The sequence below is a fragment of the Temnothorax nylanderi genome, unplaced genomic scaffold (assembly GCF_030848795.1).
Source record: "Temnothorax nylanderi isolate EJ_2023f unplaced genomic scaffold, tnyl_v1.0 TNYL_tig0096_pilon, whole genome shotgun sequence".
NCBI lineage: Eukaryota > Metazoa > Arthropoda > Insecta > Hymenoptera > Formicidae > Temnothorax > Temnothorax nylanderi.
This window is the reverse complement of record NW_027249158.1, coordinates 266,353-283,552: the sequence shown is the minus strand read 5'-3', so window position 1 is coordinate 283,552 and position 17,200 is coordinate 266,353. Positions and strand designations below refer to the sequence as shown.

The 17,200-nt window shown below is 41.9% G+C and overlaps 1 protein-coding gene across 4 annotated transcripts in view; it reads right to left on the bottom strand.

Annotated features, from left to right (window-relative positions):
* Positions 1 to 17,200, bottom strand: part of Tfap-2 (transcription factor AP-2) — a 204,889-nt gene that overhangs the window by 22,133 nt on the left and 165,556 nt on the right. For 3 of the 4 annotated variants that reach the window (XM_071711214.1, XM_071711213.1, XM_071711211.1), the window contains 3 exons: positions 16,536 to 16,754; positions 15,401 to 15,452; positions 676 to 874 (listed from right to left, as the gene is read on the bottom strand). In XM_071711214.1, coding sequence (XP_071567315.1) covers positions 676 to 874; positions 15,401 to 15,452; positions 16,536 to 16,754 — 470 coding nt within the window. The remainder of the gene's footprint in view (positions 1 to 675; positions 875 to 15,400; positions 15,453 to 16,535; positions 16,755 to 17,200) is intronic. The other variant, XM_071711212.1, reaches the window with a different exon arrangement.

Genomic DNA, 17,200 nt, shown 5'->3' with positions numbered 1-17,200 from the left:
CACCGGTTATCTCGCGTGTCGCCTCGGCGCGCGACGGAATATTCATGAGAAATCGCGATCGAGCCCCATTTTCATTCCGCGCTCATACGATCGACTTAAAATAGAGCCCGCAAGCGAATGCGCAAGAGATTCATATCGATACACGACATACACGCAGCCTCTCATATTTCTTTAGGTCCGCACAAATTTCTTGATATCACATCGACATGGAATTTTCTATGTGGAAAAGTTTAATTTTAGAAAGTTTAAATTTTGGTGTTTGTTTTCTACAATTTTTATGATTTTTTTAGACAACGGTGTCGGCTACCTATGTCGATCTCCATTTTGTGAAAGCCGCGCTTATTCTCACGGCAACGACATTTAATCTCTCGCGTGTAATGCCAAATTATTCTAACGGTTTGCTTATGGATCGCCGAGAGCCCGAGCGTTCGAAGCGTGCGTGATTAAAAACGGATGAATGAACCGCTCCTTCTCTGTCTATCTTTATCGAGAGAACTCTGCCGGGGAGAAAAAGTGAAAAGGAACAAGAGAATTATTGCACCCATGCGAATCGACGAATCTCGACTTATCGCGAACGGGGAAACATGACAGGGAAACGCGAGCGATCGATGTATTTATTTTTGCGCGCGAGATTTATTTGTGTGCAATAAAATCGCTTTTAAATCGGTCTCTTACCTTCGTAACACGCCACCGAGGAGACTCGCGTTCAAACATTCCGGTGGCGACAGTCGTCTTTGTACCTCCGCTACCGTAACTTTGTACTTGCTGGTGCTGCTTAGTAACGATAATCGTCCTGGGACCGAACAGAATACGTCCGACGGTTGCGCGTTTCCGGACAACATAGCCTTCTCGCTCCTGTCCGAAGGTTTCATATCTGCAAAATTTAAAATGTAACGGTTAGAGTAGCCTTAAGATTCTATCAAGAATACCAAAATATCTATTTGGCATATATCGTACTTTAACCATAAAGCGGACCCTTCGTAAGAAATGAGGAAATAAAAATAAGATAAAACAAGGAACTATCTATCAACAAGAGAGCAAAATGTCAAAATGCGTTAAAAATCTCGGAACGTCAATAAAATAGCAAATAATACGTATAAGATATTTCTTACATATATAATTGCTTATAGAGAAAAATAAAATCTGTACCTTAATACACTTAATTATCTTATTCAGTAGACCTTCGGTGTATGTTAATTGAATATGTTGTAAGAATACTAAAATTAGGATCATCAAAGAACTGTCTACACACAAGATTAATGCGTTGGTAAAATCTTAAGACGCGTCAATAAAATAGCAGATGATACATATGAGATATTTAATGGATATAATTGCTTATAATAAAGAAAGATAAAATTTCGACAAACTACCTTTCGTGTACTACTTAATTATCTTATTTAGTAGATGTCTAGTATATGCTAATCGAATATATTACGTTTGACATATTACGTGCGCATGGATCGCAAGATCGCTGGAATATCTCGGCAAATGAATGAATACCTTGGCATTACTCATAGCTGATATACATTGATAGATTTTCAGTTCGCACAGCCGGTGCGACCGTTACGATCTCCTCCCATCGACAAGTTACATCATCGATAAGCAATCGGTGTAATGGCGCGACTTAATAGCTCTAATGAGTCGAGGAAAGATTTACCGGAGTTATCGGGGGCCCATCTCAACTTTTTCATCTAACGAGCGTCTAAACGAGTTTTATTAATGGAGTTCGTTATACTTCGGGAATGAGAAATGAATTCCGGCGAGGCGATATCGCGATCGATGTCGCGTAGATCTCGCGAGATTTCTCACGATTTATCCCGATATCCCGTTTTCGTTCCCGTCGACAGAACGATAATAATCAGTTTCGTCCAGCGGGCGAAGGAATGTAATAATCCAGTTAAGACTGCCGTATAGTCCATTCTCGTAGGTCAAAGTGAGAGATTCGCAACTCGGTGGAGCAAGAAATACCGGAACCAAAGATCCCGATCCGAAATTATGTTATACAGCCTCCCTCCCTCCCTCCCTCCCTCCCTTTTTCTCTTCTCTCTCTCTCTCTCTTTCTGTATGTGTTGTATACGTGTATTTACGTGATCGGGGCAATATCTTCGGCGAATATTTTAAATTCGCCCGTACCGTTCCTGTTTTAGCTCCTATGCATCGGCCAGCCCCGCATTATTGCATCGTTGCCCTGGAATGCTTAATATCGTGTCTTGGGGCCCGGACAAAGCGCGTTATTACATGGCAAAGAGATGGTCAACTTATAACTCGCCGGGGCTCTTCATCTTCGCCAACGCACGAGGGATGTATCTTGCGTCAAAATTTTACGTTTCGATACAAGGAAACTGCTGAACGAGAGACATTTCACGCGGACGAAATCCTGACCTCGTCTTTCACTAATCAAGAGAAACGCAAATTCCCCGTGTGTGTGTGATACAAGAACCTCTATTTAAAGGAAAGTTTCCTGCTGAATGTACAGGAAACGTAATGCGATATCTAACTTAAATGGCATAATGAAAAGAAAAATACAGCCCTGCCTGCGAACGGAGAAATTCACCGTGGAATATTTATTGTCTTAATACCAACTATCGCCGCGTTTCGCTTGATACATCGCCGAGGCTTCGACTAAACGCACCGTCATTCAGCGAGTTAATGTCAGCCTGTTATGACAGATACACGAGGACGGCTCTATAAATCTAACCGATAGATATCTCATGGCATTTTTGCCGAGCGTACCATTCCCGTTCCTATCGCTCCTGCGGCGCGACGCGATGCGACGCGTTCGTCTCGTTACTCGTCGAAACGTAAAGGGCGATTGCGACGTGCCGAGTTGTACGCCGAGGGCGTACGTCGCCTCGAAAATACAGAGCTTGATGTTCAAGCACGGAAGACGTCGAAGTCGTCGTTCAGGTCCTCGCCGCGGCCGCGGCCGTGCCGAGCATCGCGGGCGAGCGAAGGGGAGAAAGTAAACAAGTTGTCCGTATTATCTATGACTGCCGGTATCGATCCCTGTCGATGTCTCGATCCGGCCGGTCAAACGAATAATCAATTTCCGTGCGCACCAAATAGGTCGACTTGTCGAGCTTATAAATTATAACGTTCGAGAGGAAGCCGCGGTAGAAAGAGCGAAAGAGAGAGAAGGAACGGATGCGTAACGGTTCTGGCAGCCGGCGTTGGTCGAACAATTTGGTAACATCGAAATGATGTCGGAGAGAGGAACGAGAGGAGGGAGGATGGGAAGAAAGGACGAAACGACGGGTGTCGGCGGGTACACGATCTCCGTGACTCGCGCCGTCAAGCGTGCGTTCCCTCCTCGTTCTTTCCCGGGCCTGATATTAGCGGACACGTTAAGTACGGGTTTTATACGGGTTACATTAAGACAAGTATCGTCCCTTTTTTTTTCTCTCAACGTATACTTTGGCACTTAGGAATATCGGGGGGACGTTAATATTATCTACTTTTTCCTCCCTTCGCACGATGATATATCTCTTTCTCCCCTTTTTACACCCGATCGCGCTTGGCTATTCCTACCGGAAGTATTCGCTGTCGACCGACCTCAAGCATTGTTATTTGTGGATGATTTTAATCTTCCTCGTTCAAGATTCGAGTATGCTTTGTAGTATTTTTATCCGGCACTATATATTCTTGTATCATGGATCGCAGCTGCAGATTGCAATCGCGTTGTTTTGCTCGATCCTTGCATGAACAGATTCATCGTAGATGATACTCATTTAAAATTGAACGCAGTTCTGCAATGCGAAACCAACTAAATTTACGCGGAATTTACGAATGGTGGAATAATCCGAACTATAGGTGCCCTGTTTTCATTGCTGTCGCAATCCGAGACTTGACGTATATCCGCCGAATTTATGGTCGCGTTTAATTGAAATCTTGCAAAATCTATCGCGAAATGCGTAGTTTTCGAAAGACAGTTGTGATTCAGTTCGTCAAGTATCAACGGCGGCACGTACGCGTCGTTAGAGAACATCATTTAGAGAACGCCTAAGTGCTGCGAGCATTTCTAACCGTCCGATGTTGCTATCTCGAACACTTATCTCGATTCTAGTAACGGTTTACGAACGTATTATTAATTTATTTAATGAGAATAGCTCAGGCTTCGCTTATTTTATCCGTCGGGTCGGCCATCTATAGTGCAAAGCGTATAATTATTGTGAGCTGCCGTAACCTTTCGCCGTGTGAATTGCGAAACCGTCTCACTCATCGGACGGATGCCACTATCTCTCTATCGCCGCTTAATTACTCACTTCTATGTCGGGTAATTCGATAACCGTGGCAGGAATAAGCGGATTCGTAAGACTTGTTTCGAGATTCGTCTCCAATAAATCATGATTGATGTCGTTGTCATGCTTACTCTTAATTCTTGCGAAGTATATTGATGTAGCATTAAATATAATATATATTATATATTTATACATTATATATAAATATATAGTTATATAATATTTATATATTATAAAACTGAGATTCTTCTCTTTCGTCCCAGGATTTCGGGAACACTGAGAAATAGAATTCCAACAAAGGATAATAGTTTTAAATGTATTCAGCAGGGAACTGTGTCTACGAATGCGCGAGTTATCGAGATAACAATCGCGAGCGTCGTATACGCTCCGAGATGTGCTCCGCTTCTCTTCGAGCAACAACGCACTTGTGACACGCACTTGAGTCTCTTTCTCATGAAATTGCCGTCGTCGTATTTCAGACCTTTAGATAGTGCTCGGGAAAATAACGCTAGATAATTTGTCAATGCGCAAAGGCTACGGCTATCGCAGATTCAGCCTGCGAGCGCAGCGCGTCGCGGAACGAAACGTCGTGCGGTTTGTCCCTCGATTAATAATTGCAGATCGGCTCGATAACTCGTACAAAACGCGCGTTAGGATCTATAATATTCAAGTTTGTTCGCGCATAGTTTGTATATATCGTTCGCAACCGTTTATACCGTCTGGAGTCTCTCGATTACACAGCAGCCTGAATCACGCGCGACCATGACACAGGAAACACTTTACGTTCTTACGTCTTCGCGTTCTTGCGCGTCTGTTCCGAGAAATATCTCCGAAGAAACCTATGAGAAGACTCGGCTCGTAACACGAGCTTTTCTCCTGTCTCGAATCGTGCCCGAAGCGTCGAGCGGAATAAGTGAATAAAAATTACTTCGAGTGCATTGGTCTTTTCCGCATTTGTATTGTAAAATGACACAGAATTTTAGATTTCTCCGTTTAGAGAAATATAAAAAGAGCTGAAAAGATACTGCTAAAGTGTTGTAACATAATTGAATTTAAATAATTTTATAAATTTTCTTGTATCTTTTAAGAAATGATTGATGATGATTTAAAAATTTCAATTTTTCTCTATCAGACATTATTGAAAATGATATAAAAGATACATAAAATATGCTTAAATTTATAAAAAGATTTATTTATCTGAATGATATTTGTGATAATGTGTTTGAAGTAAACCTATGTACATGGATTTCCAACATTAATTTAATAAAATGATAACTAGGAGAATAAATCTTATTACTTTAACATACGTATATTCACAGATTTACATTCTAAGAAAATGTTGCATTTGCAATTAGTACTAACGTAGAGTAGTAATTTTGTGAATTATGAGATTACTAAAATAACGTGTGATCCAGTTTGTAACTTTTCGCAGACTAAATTATCGTTCAATGAACGATCAAAAGTTGCTATGTCTCATTACACAGGTAGTTGAGAATATTATGAATTCTGATAACGTCAAGAAAATTGCAACGTGATTTTTATCGGAATGGATAAGGATGAGAGACAATTTCAACGAGCGAGTAAACGGTACCGCGAGAGTAAAGCCTAGGAATTATTTATAGTCTTAATGAGCGCAACTAGGCGGCGTGTGCAAGACCGCGGTAAGCAAATCTCCATTTGCATAATCGTTTCTATTTAATCCTAATTAGGAGTCGCCTCAAACGCGTGTGTGCGCGAGAGGGTTATTGGGAAATGCGGCGCGGCGACTAGAGCTATACGCTTCATCGACGAGCGGCTCGTAAAACCATCGACCGCGAGTCGTGAGCCGTGGGCGGCTTAATTAAATTCCACTTCGAAGTCGATAGCGTGGAAAAGTGATAAATCGATGCAGCCGCGCGGATCAGCTGCTCATCTCATCGCCGTCGGCTGCTGAGCAACGGGCCGACAGACAGGTAGTTTGCCGTAAAAGGCAAAGCTGTCGCGCAGCTAGGCGCTAGCGTTCGAACAACATATTGCAGCTTTACAACCGTCTCTAAGTGCAGTAACATTGTCGAGAGTCAAAGGTGATGACAATAAGCGGTCGCTTAACCATCAAGAGTCTCTCTCGGCATGAGAGCCGCTCGCCGTTTCTATTTTATGACACGCACGAGTGGGGGATCTTGTTAAATAAGATAAATACGATCCGCAAGGTGAAATCGGTGCGGAAAGGTTTCGTCGTCCGTCAGAGCGATAAATGCGCGTCTATTTGTATGACTTAGTTCATCGGGATTGTTGGCTAATCGGCGCTCGTTTCGTTGAAACGAGGTTGAATGGAAACGTCGAGATGGTATATCATTGCGTCAGTAATACATTTCGAGCTCTGCTCGAAAATTCGTCTTAAAAATCGACCGCTTGTCGCGCGAGACTGTTATTAAAATCTCAAATAAAGTTTTTATAAGCAAAAATCTCTATCTATAGCTGACCGAAAAATGAGTTCTGATGGGAAAATGATAATTGAGATCTGTAGGTATTCGCTAAAACCGACAATCACGGTAATAAATAAGAGAATCGCTTGTAAAGGGGAGAGGAAACATCGAAGATGAATGTACCGACGCGTCGGCGATCTTGACAAAAGATGCGATACTCGCGAGATTAGATTCGCCGCTCTCGCTCGCGAACCTCGGGGTTCGATCAAAGAAAGATCTCAGTCGGCGGTTAAGTAACGCAAACTTACGTTCCGCACAACGCGTTGCACAACAACGCGCGCCGGCCGGTTTTGATCGCGGCCAGGTATTCCCCGTCATAGAGCCGCGGTTCATAGAATGTCTAACGAGATAGATCATAAACAACAATGGTCTAAGACGATACGAAGGCGGAGATTCGCTCGCCTCGCTCGCCTCGCTCGCTCAGAGAACCCGTCTGTTCTCCGCTCGCATCCACCATTCAGCCGACCGTCGTCGATTTTGCCTTCCCCCTTATCTCGCTATGGGATTTCTTTCGCGTTACAAGGAGTCACAACAACCGCGACTACGCGATAGCCAAGGAAGAAATTAATCGTTCGCGCGCGGGAAAATACACGTCGCCGTTGCAGGAGGAAATGTAGCAACGCAAATGTGAAGCTAAAAGCTATGCCCGGCGACGCGCCGCATTTATTACAGAGACTCCGTGTTATAAATCGTTGTCGCTTTTTCTTCTCGTTCTCTCTCTCTCTTTATCTTTCCGCCTCATGAAACTCAGTCAGATTCGTAGAAGAGTGACATTAACAAGGCAACATTCTCGACACCGCCACTATGATTGCGACGAACTTTGGATACGTCGCAATCTAGGTGTTTGTGTCCAGCTATTTAACTGCATTGTGCTTGTCTCCGGATGATTTCATCGCGTTTTCACTCCCGTCCCGGTGGACGAGCCGTTATTTCCAGCGCTTGAGGAAAAGTCTGGCAATGGGCACGTGTATGTGCGACTCGCGTCGTTCGCCGGCACGGTAGCAGCGTTCCGCAGGCGTATCCTCGGCGGCTAATAGCGATTGCAGGTTGGGCCGGTGTAATTTTCATTCCAATGGAAGCGATCCAATCGAGAGGAGGCTACCAAGGCGGTTGTGAGGAACACATTGGCCATCAATGTAACAACTGCGACGGTGGCGAAACGCGACAATTTCGCCGTAGGTGGGCATGCACGCGTTCTCTTGGTTTTCTTGGAAAACCGGTGTGGTCGTGAGAACCACATGCAGACATGATAATATGCAGAATCCATGTTCGGTAGAGTGGGGAGTTAAGGAAGTTACCGCGATTGCACATCAAAATTAATAAAATCTGAGCACAATACCGTCATTAAAGTCGCATCTAGAGTCCATTAGACATACAGACGTTGCATGGTTATTATCGAGTATGCCATATAGATAATAGGCAATGATAAATCCATTTTTCTATTTTGAATTATTAACGTTATTAATGAATACGATATATTAGATATAATTTTATTGCGTCTTGAAACTTGATAGCTGAAGGTTTATGATATTCTCCTGTTTGTAATCCTTAAAATAAACTGAGAAAAGATTCCTTCGTTTGTGTCGAAAGATAATACACTCAAAATACAATTGAATACGTAATAAAATATTCACAAGGCGCATGGTTAGTTAATTCAATTGAATCGTCTAGGGTGAAGCTGAAGACTGAATACAGCATTTTAATTGAATTCGATAAGAGAGATAATGAGATAGTGTAATGATATGTTAAGGCAAAGTTGTGCTCCAATTTGATCGATAACCTATCGATGAATGAACGCAGTCGTACGAGCCTTTCATTATAAAATCGTGGATTGAAAAAAAAGAAAAGGAAAAGGAAACGAAAACATCTCTTTCGATCCAGTTACTTTCTCATGTTGCCTAAGTTTCGTCCCGTCGACATGTTTCTTCGAACAGAGCGCCGTCTTTCGAGATGCGCGCTCCATTGATCTCTCATGTCGTTACTCTCTACGAGCCAATTCTTAAGATAAAGGTGGTTCTTGTTATCTGCATAAAGAGCATTAGCGAAAGCAATGTACAAAAGGCAAGTGCAATGTATAACATTTAAAAAGACAGCGATAATAATTTAATACGGCGTCGTTCAATCGATGTCGATTTATTACAAGAACGACGATAGTCTTTCTTTCAATTGCCCTTGAAAACTCGGAAATAAGTTTAATAATCACGTTATTAGAAGCGATTATTATTACATTAATAAAAAAAGAAAGGAAATCTTACGATAGCGATATTAGAAATTTTTATGGATACAACATGAATAAGGCGTGTGTTCAAGGTCCTTGATGAGACGTATACACCGACATATAATTTCTGGACGTATATAATTGCCGGCTCATTATGTAGAAAGCTATTTAAATCGAGTTAATAATATTGTCTAGCGTAATAACCGCTTATGTAATGTCTTGTATAAGTGTCATTTCTAACTGTGAAGAAATAACGATATCATTAATATTATCAAGTAGCAATACCCCATTGACTAATTGTAATAAATTCATTATAATAAAGTATTAATGACGGGGAAGTTATTTGCCTCGTGGGTTTTTTCCCCCAAATTATTAAAAGGAGAATATGACAAATGAAAAGTATGTCAATTAGAAGATGGACTGACGAAATGCCTCTACAATCAATATACACGCTCGATGATTGAGCAATGACGTAGCTGGAAATGTTCATTTAGATGTACAGATAGCAAATTGATATATGTTCATGACTTGCAGATAGTACGCATTAAAATTGGCGCATGTCACGTGCGACGCCAGGGTTCATTAATATTACATAAAAACGATCATTTCTCTCTCTCTCCCTCTCCTCTTCCCTCTCTCCCTCCCTCCTCCTTTTCTTCTTTTTTTCGTTAAATTATTAATTGCAATTCTCCATTCCTAGCAATTGCTCAAGATGCACTTCACATTGCATTCATACATTACGCGTAGTAAATCCTCTCTTTAACAATCATGAATAACGATTAGATCTAATGCAAAAATTTATCCAACTGAAAACGAAATATTAATTAAAAATTCTGGGAAACGTTGCCGTGCGTGTCAAAGCAATCGACAGCATTTCTCATATTCTATTATCTAATCACAAAAACACGTAAAGAAATAAATGATCGCGAAAGAACCTTAATTACGACATTAAAAACTTCGTCACGCCTTATTTTATAGATTTTAAATCGTTTACGACAAACATATGTTTTTGCACCTATCAATCATGAGAATAAATTCTCATGACAAGAATGTTACTTTTATCAAGTTCGAGCTTCAAGTTTGAGATTGCTAAGTAAAGGGACGGAAAGCAGAGAAAGAGAGAGAGAGAGAGGGAACCCGAACAACGATGGAGGAAGGAGAAGGAAGAAGAAAGCAAGCTGACGACAAACATAAACGAGCTGAAGACAGATAGGCTCGCCGATGCTCGTCGTTAATTCATCCGTGTCGTAAAGTTAGAGAAAAGAAACTCTCGTCGATGCCGGCCTGGCGATTCGCTATTATCCACAGCCGCGGGCTGTTTGGAGAAATCATTTCGTGCACGAGCGATGCAACCGTCCCGCCGCGTCCGTGATTCTAATGAGAGGCACACTCTCGGCGGCGCGCGCACCTACGTATGATTTATGACGCGATTATATAATATCGATTATTACGACGGTGTATCGATACACTATAAATTGATATAGCATTCACGGAGTACCGACAGGCGATGCGCAATTATTGCATCCGCGTGGATTTTGCAAACAGGTGCAAACAGTGCAATCGCCTACAAAGTTTCATCTCGTCGAAGATAGCATCAAGGCTGGACCGGCAATCTTGTGTGATTTTTAAATAAAAAAAAGCTTTCTTTAGATCAATGGATAACGCATGATTTTCGTTCCATTTTGAGCTTTTCAGAGTCGCAGAAAATGTTCACGGCTGATCCAAGCTGATTTACACGTTTCGAATCGCGCTGCTTTTGCGTAACTGTCCATTCACAGGCCGCATATACTATCAAAAGGTATACTATGTGATTGACTATTCTACATTCAAATATTAAACAGCATGAATGGAAAGTTTAGCGTGGACCACCGGTGGTCGGCACGGAATGTGTCAAGAGAACATTTCATATTTCATTCTCGACGGTAATAACGATCATCTTGAAATCGCGTGTAACGTTTAGAGATTGCGTGTGTGACGTTACGACAAGCGCTATTTATTACATCGCATTTTGTTCGTAAGCGTTCGTGGTGAACGTATACGACGCTTACGTTGCGTTCCGGGCGAAATTAAATCCGGCTTCGGGGACTCGCTGGACTCGCGATCATGATCTACGTCAACTCACGTCGATGCGCGCCACTTAACGTGTCCTTTAGCGACAAAACGACGACTTCGAAGGAAGGAGAATACTTCGTATCCCGAACAAAGCTCGGAGCGGCAGCACGAGCATCAGCGTGAAACAATTACCGCCACCATACGTGACTGCCACTATGGGAAATATCTCCATCTGCGAATAGCCTTCAGGCCTGGGCCACGCTCAACACGTGCGTCCTGGACACGCACAAAATAATTTCCTGGGCAATCAACGCGCCGGAAACTTAACCAATCGACGCGTACCAAACGACTTCGCTTATTTCTCGACCTTGATTGGTTAGCTGGTGTGACTGGGGTGTGACTTTTCGGCCTTCGTGAAGGGGCTCCGCGCCGAGGGGGTTTCCGCCAGGCAGGGATCCACCTGGCCCCCGGGGCAACTACGAGCAACGTGGCGATCGTTAATTTCATTAGGGATTGATTTTAGGAGTTTAGCTGCCTTTATACAAAGATGGTGGGCGCCCTCCATTCGGGGGGGACCGTGCGCGAAACGGTCCCGCCTGCTGAACAATGTAAGAAAGGCACTCGCACCTCTTCGACACTCGAAATTTGGAATCGATCAGCGTACTTCTCCCTCGGCGTTGTGTCGCCGTGATTTAGATTTAAATTAAACTCATTTTCATGAGCGTATGTTTAATAAGAGACATATTTCCGGTAAATGCAGAGAATGAAGATTATTATCATAATTTGCCAATCTGCCATCGCAAGTAGAATCAATGGGAATAAAGAACGCGATAATCAACATCCGCTGGCTTGCGAGAAGCGGCAAAGTGGAGATATTGAATAGCGCGAATAGAAGAGAACCATTAAAGCCGCACGATTGTGTCGTTGGTTGGCCTTCTTTGAATGATTAATTACTTTTGATTCTTCTCATGTGGCTGTACTGTGTGAATAATAAATTAATCCGTGTAAATTTGTATTGTAGAACACGTGTTGTCTTAAGTGAATTAGCAAATACGTAATGAAAAGATCTGTACCTTCGAATACATATCCCTATATCACAAGTAATAATTTTTAAATTATAATAGAAGTACAAAATTTTTTTTTTTACAACTTGGACTGTTAGGGTGCGTTCCACTTATCGCTCACAACGCTCGCGAGCATCATTTTGTCCTTGTTTAACATTTGACAAACAACAAGGATGAAATGATTCCACGAGCGTTGCGAGCGATAAGTGGAACGCACCCTTAGTCTTGGTCTTTTTCTTTGAAACTACACAGCTGTACGGTTCGCGAAATCCTTTTTTTCTCGAAAACAGATATCGGTTTTCGAATTGTTTTCGGCCACAAAATTGCACGCGCGATCGATCGCTTTTCAAGGTATGTAATTAAACGTACGTAAATAAAACGATGGATTCGCAGATCGAAAATTCGTTGCCAATTGCTTCAACTGGTACAGCTATACGATAGAAATTTCGTAGAGCGTCGTCGCTAGCGAAAGAATCCGTTCGTCCTCGATACTTCGTATAGTGGAGCTAAACTGGAGCACGTCGTCGTCGAGTGACGGAGCCAAGGTAAGCCGCGATAATTGTATAACCGGCTTCCGAGAAGCGAAACGCGCTTAGATATATATGTCTTGGATATATATACACTATATTTTATATATTGTCGTTATTACAATTACCGTTTCGGAACAATACGCGACTGAGAGCAAATGTAAGACACTTACATCTTGTCACCTATATATATATATATATATATATATATAGACAATTATTATAAATATGTTTTTAGATAAATCCGATCCAACAGAAACATCGAAGATATTTCAATTGAGTCAAAGTCAAAAGAAGTAACAAATTACAACGTTACCTTTCGATATAAATCGTTAGACAAGAATCGCAATCCAAATGTATGTTTAATATATATTCAGTTTAGATGTTTAAATAACATTGTATCCGATTAATGTTGCATCTCACGCGTATTCGTACCGGTTTTAGAAAAAAATGAAAAGATTCACGGGGAGAAAAAGAAGAACGTGCGAGACGCGAAAAGAGAGAAAGAGAGAGAGAGAGGGGGGGAGGGATGGTTGCGAAGAGCGAGAAGAAAGAAGCGGAATAGAAAAAGAACGGCCAAATAAGCCGTCGCAGGACGAGTAACGAGGCATATAATAACCCTCGGTGACATTCGAACAAACAGCCATCTGTAGGTAATACCCCTGTGGTGAGGAACGCCCCGAAAACTACACCCCGCCAAGAAATTACAATGACAATGAACGAAATCCGATCCGCCCGCGGGCACGCACTGTATTTCTTTTTTTCATCTCTTTTTTCTCCCTCCTTCACACCTCCTCTCGCAGTGCGCGCACGCACGATTCCACGCGCTCCGGTAGGTTCTCCGGCCATTGTGCGACGCGACGATCCGAAGAGACGAGAAGAATTAAATCGTCGTTGAAAACGAGGGTCGCCGCGTAATACGTTTGTGGGCCGTGCGCGTATGTGGGCTCTAAAAGTTGTTTCCTACAATCACACGTTTCCTAAATGACACCAGCTAAATCGCTATATCGACGTAACTATAGATCTCCGTGCGCTCCACGGAGTTTAACACTGGAATTATCAAAATGACTGATTTGTAATTTTTTATCTATAACAGTGCATTTTTTGAAATTTTTCTGACTTTTGTTGCAATATGTAAATGGCTTAATTGATCAATTTACTTTCTCCTTAAAAAAAAATATATATATAGCATATTTTAATAGTAGTTAATCTCGTCGGTATTAATATTCATGGATGTGTGACGATCGCGGAGCTTTCGTAAAGTATCATCAATTGATTGATTGATTGATTTTTGTTGCGGTTTCACGACCACGACACCTTCGTCGTGAAGTTTATTTAAAAATTGGGGCGCGTCAGGGTGAAATTAAATCACGTACCTCTCACTTTGGTTTCTAACGTGCGCGTTCAGGAGAAAGCGCGCGGTACTTTTGACGTCCTCCCGGCTAAAGCGACGAAAATTACCGTTACCATATTGGGCGGCGGTAACGCGGTACGATTTCGTAATTAATTCATAGATCGAAAGTTACATATATTTCAAGCCATAGGTGTAACCTCCACGACAAACTCTCGGGAGTCCTCTCCGTTCAGTTCGTTGATCGGATACGATCGGTCTTGGGTGAGCGTGATACTTTCGCAAGACGCTGGCCGCGATTCGATCTCGCATTGACACGAGCCGACGAGAGGCGTATCGCTCGCGGAATTGGGCATGATGCAAGTTTCCTTATAATCTGCCTCCACCGCGATCCATAATACATCCTCCTTCGCCGCGTAACTCGCTCGAAATTACGCAATCGCGAAGTCGCACATTGCGGAATATTACGCGTGAATGTTATTCGCGCGGTGTGTCATCGCACTGAATCGCTTATTCGGGAGATAAATTTAAATCAGAAAATTCATTCACCACGGGTGTAGTCCCGTGAAGATCGAGAAGACCATTCTGTTCAAACGTAAATGCACAGAGCGAACAAGAAATTCATTTTATTACATAGTATTAGACAATATTTTGCAACGTAGACAAAAATTAGACACAAAGCTCGATGTTTCTTTTTCCAGATTTATATCTTGATGATTAATCTTTGCAGATATGTACATATAGAGCGTAATCTTATTATATAGAGAACTTTCCAGGAAAGAAGCTAAACCGGGAGTTAAACTTGACCGTGCACGCAAACCAAATAATTCATCGCGTTATTGCGATTCAATGCGACGCTCTTCGATAATTCTGCCATTTACAGGTTCTTACGATTTCTTTCAACGATCGGTATTACGAGAGGAACGGTCGCTCGCACAAGAGCCCACCGTCACATCACTTTTAAATACGTAAAGGGAGAGAGATAGAGCCGTAGGTTTATTTTCACAAACGGTTAGAAATCTGATCGCCTGCCCTTGACAAGACGGAGAGCAAGAGAGAGATAAATTCTAATTAAGGGCGACAAGTCCCGCCGGTGCGGTTACTTTATATTTCCGGTCGCGCAGTGGCCGTTTTGTGTCGGGATTATCGCCGGCGCCTCGCTATTTCGAGGTGGCGCGCGTTGCACATTTTATGCAACGCGTAAATTTACCCCCGTGGAATAAATTCCGAATCGAACGATCCCACGATCGCGGGTCTTTGTGTTATCCGCGGCGTAAAATTACAGGTCGAAATTCGAACGACATCTCTGCAAGAGGACTGTTATCGTGAGATATGCGTCTGCATAAAACAGCATCAGACCTCTTGTCTCCTAAACTTTCGACAAGTAACCGACACGATCGCTGATAATTTCGCGACCGCACGCATTTCTGTTTCTGTCAAAATTTATAGAATAAGATACTGATAAGTATTTTCGCAATTACTTACTTTTTAATAGTGGCAGGTCGTTCATGAACCCTCCATCGTCCACATTTGTGTTCTAAAACAAAACAAAAATAATTCATATTAAATTATGAATAAATTTTAATAAATTAAAGTAATTTTTTATAATAAAAACGTGAATAAAACTCATATATTATTTTTATATAAACTTAAACATTTTAATATGGTATTAAATCGTTTTATAATGTATAATAATAAGTAATTATTTTAAAAAGAAAAGTTTACCTATAAAATTTATGAGTTTACATTTAGTTCTAGTATCTAATTTAATTTCTCAAAATTCTTCTATTAAATCCCTTAACAACATTATTTATTTAGCATTGAACTAAGCATCAAAAAGAATTTGATTGTTAATATATGTAATTCAAGGAAAATGCACGGTTTAAAAATCAAAAGTAGATATAAAAGTGTTTAACATTACTGAAAGAATTACTCGAGAAATACTACCAGTTAATTCTTTTTCATAAATATTTTTGCGTACAATAAATCGACTACCCGGTACCTGCTTGTTTAAGCCAAGGAAAAATGTTTTCGACCACAGCAAAGAACGGTATGTTTCGCAGCATTCCGTCCCGCATTGTAACAAGCGTCTGACGTTTTATTTAACGGACGCTGAAACTTTTGATGTTAACATAACTGCTTTTGTACTTTCTGCAAAAAAGCAGACTAATCCAAAAGGAATCGACAAACATTTATTCCACGGAATTAACCACGAGAGATAATTTGAAAAGCTAAAAGACATTCAGCTTTTTCTCCTCTATTTTCTTCAATCTTGTAACTAATAATAAGTTTAAATTCTGTCAAAATAAATTCCGCTTGAAGTTAAAAAAAGAAAGGAATACTGGAAAAAGGATGTTTATGCTTATCGTTTCGTTTCGTTAATTATTATCTGTATCCCCAAAGTCTCCCACGAGAGACTGACGCTTCAAACATCCTGCGCACGGGTCTGTGGTCAAAAACCACCCCGCACAAAATGCACGCAATTTTGGAGCAGACCTCCAGCAATCGTAGGGCGTCCGTTTGCAGAGACATCACGCGGCTTATCCTCGGCGGGCGAGAACGTCGTCGTCGGAGACGCGTCGAGGGATGATAATAGAGAAAATATGTTGCGATTACGTACATCGTCGCTCACCTGGGGGTCGTCAACGAGGCTGCTGTGCAGAACGAGGTCGGTCTGGTCGAGACCCGGAGGCGGTAGGAGGGCGTCAGGACGACGTACGGCGCCATACTCGACGCCCCTTCCACCACCGCCACCACCGCCGCCGCCGCCGCCTCCACCACCGCCGCCTCCGCCACTACTGCGTCCGCCGTCGTACGGGAACGACGCGTGCATGTTCGTCTGAAAAATCAGAAACGACGTTTTAATCAGCATGATACTGGATTGTGCCGGCCTAGCGTTCTTTTAACCCTTCACGGTCCAAATTATTTCTCGCAAATAAGCGAGGACCAAGTAACTGGCGAGTCTAACGGTAATCAAAGAATTTTTGTTATTTAGAGGAATTTATGAAGTTCCAAAAGTACAATTTCACTAATTATAAATCTCGCACTGATTTGAATACTTGGAATACTATGCGATAGATTGCCGCGAAGCATTAAGTTCAACTCGTGGGAGGGTTAAACTTTCAGTAAAACATTCAAAGAGTTAAATCTTTAGCTGAAATTATCTCGTAGAAGAGTATTATTAAAAAATGCTGATCTTTTTCTCCGGTTTCGTACGCGCATATTTTGGAAACAACGTAAAAATTGTCCGTTTAAATTGAAGGCATGAACGCGAACGGCACCATG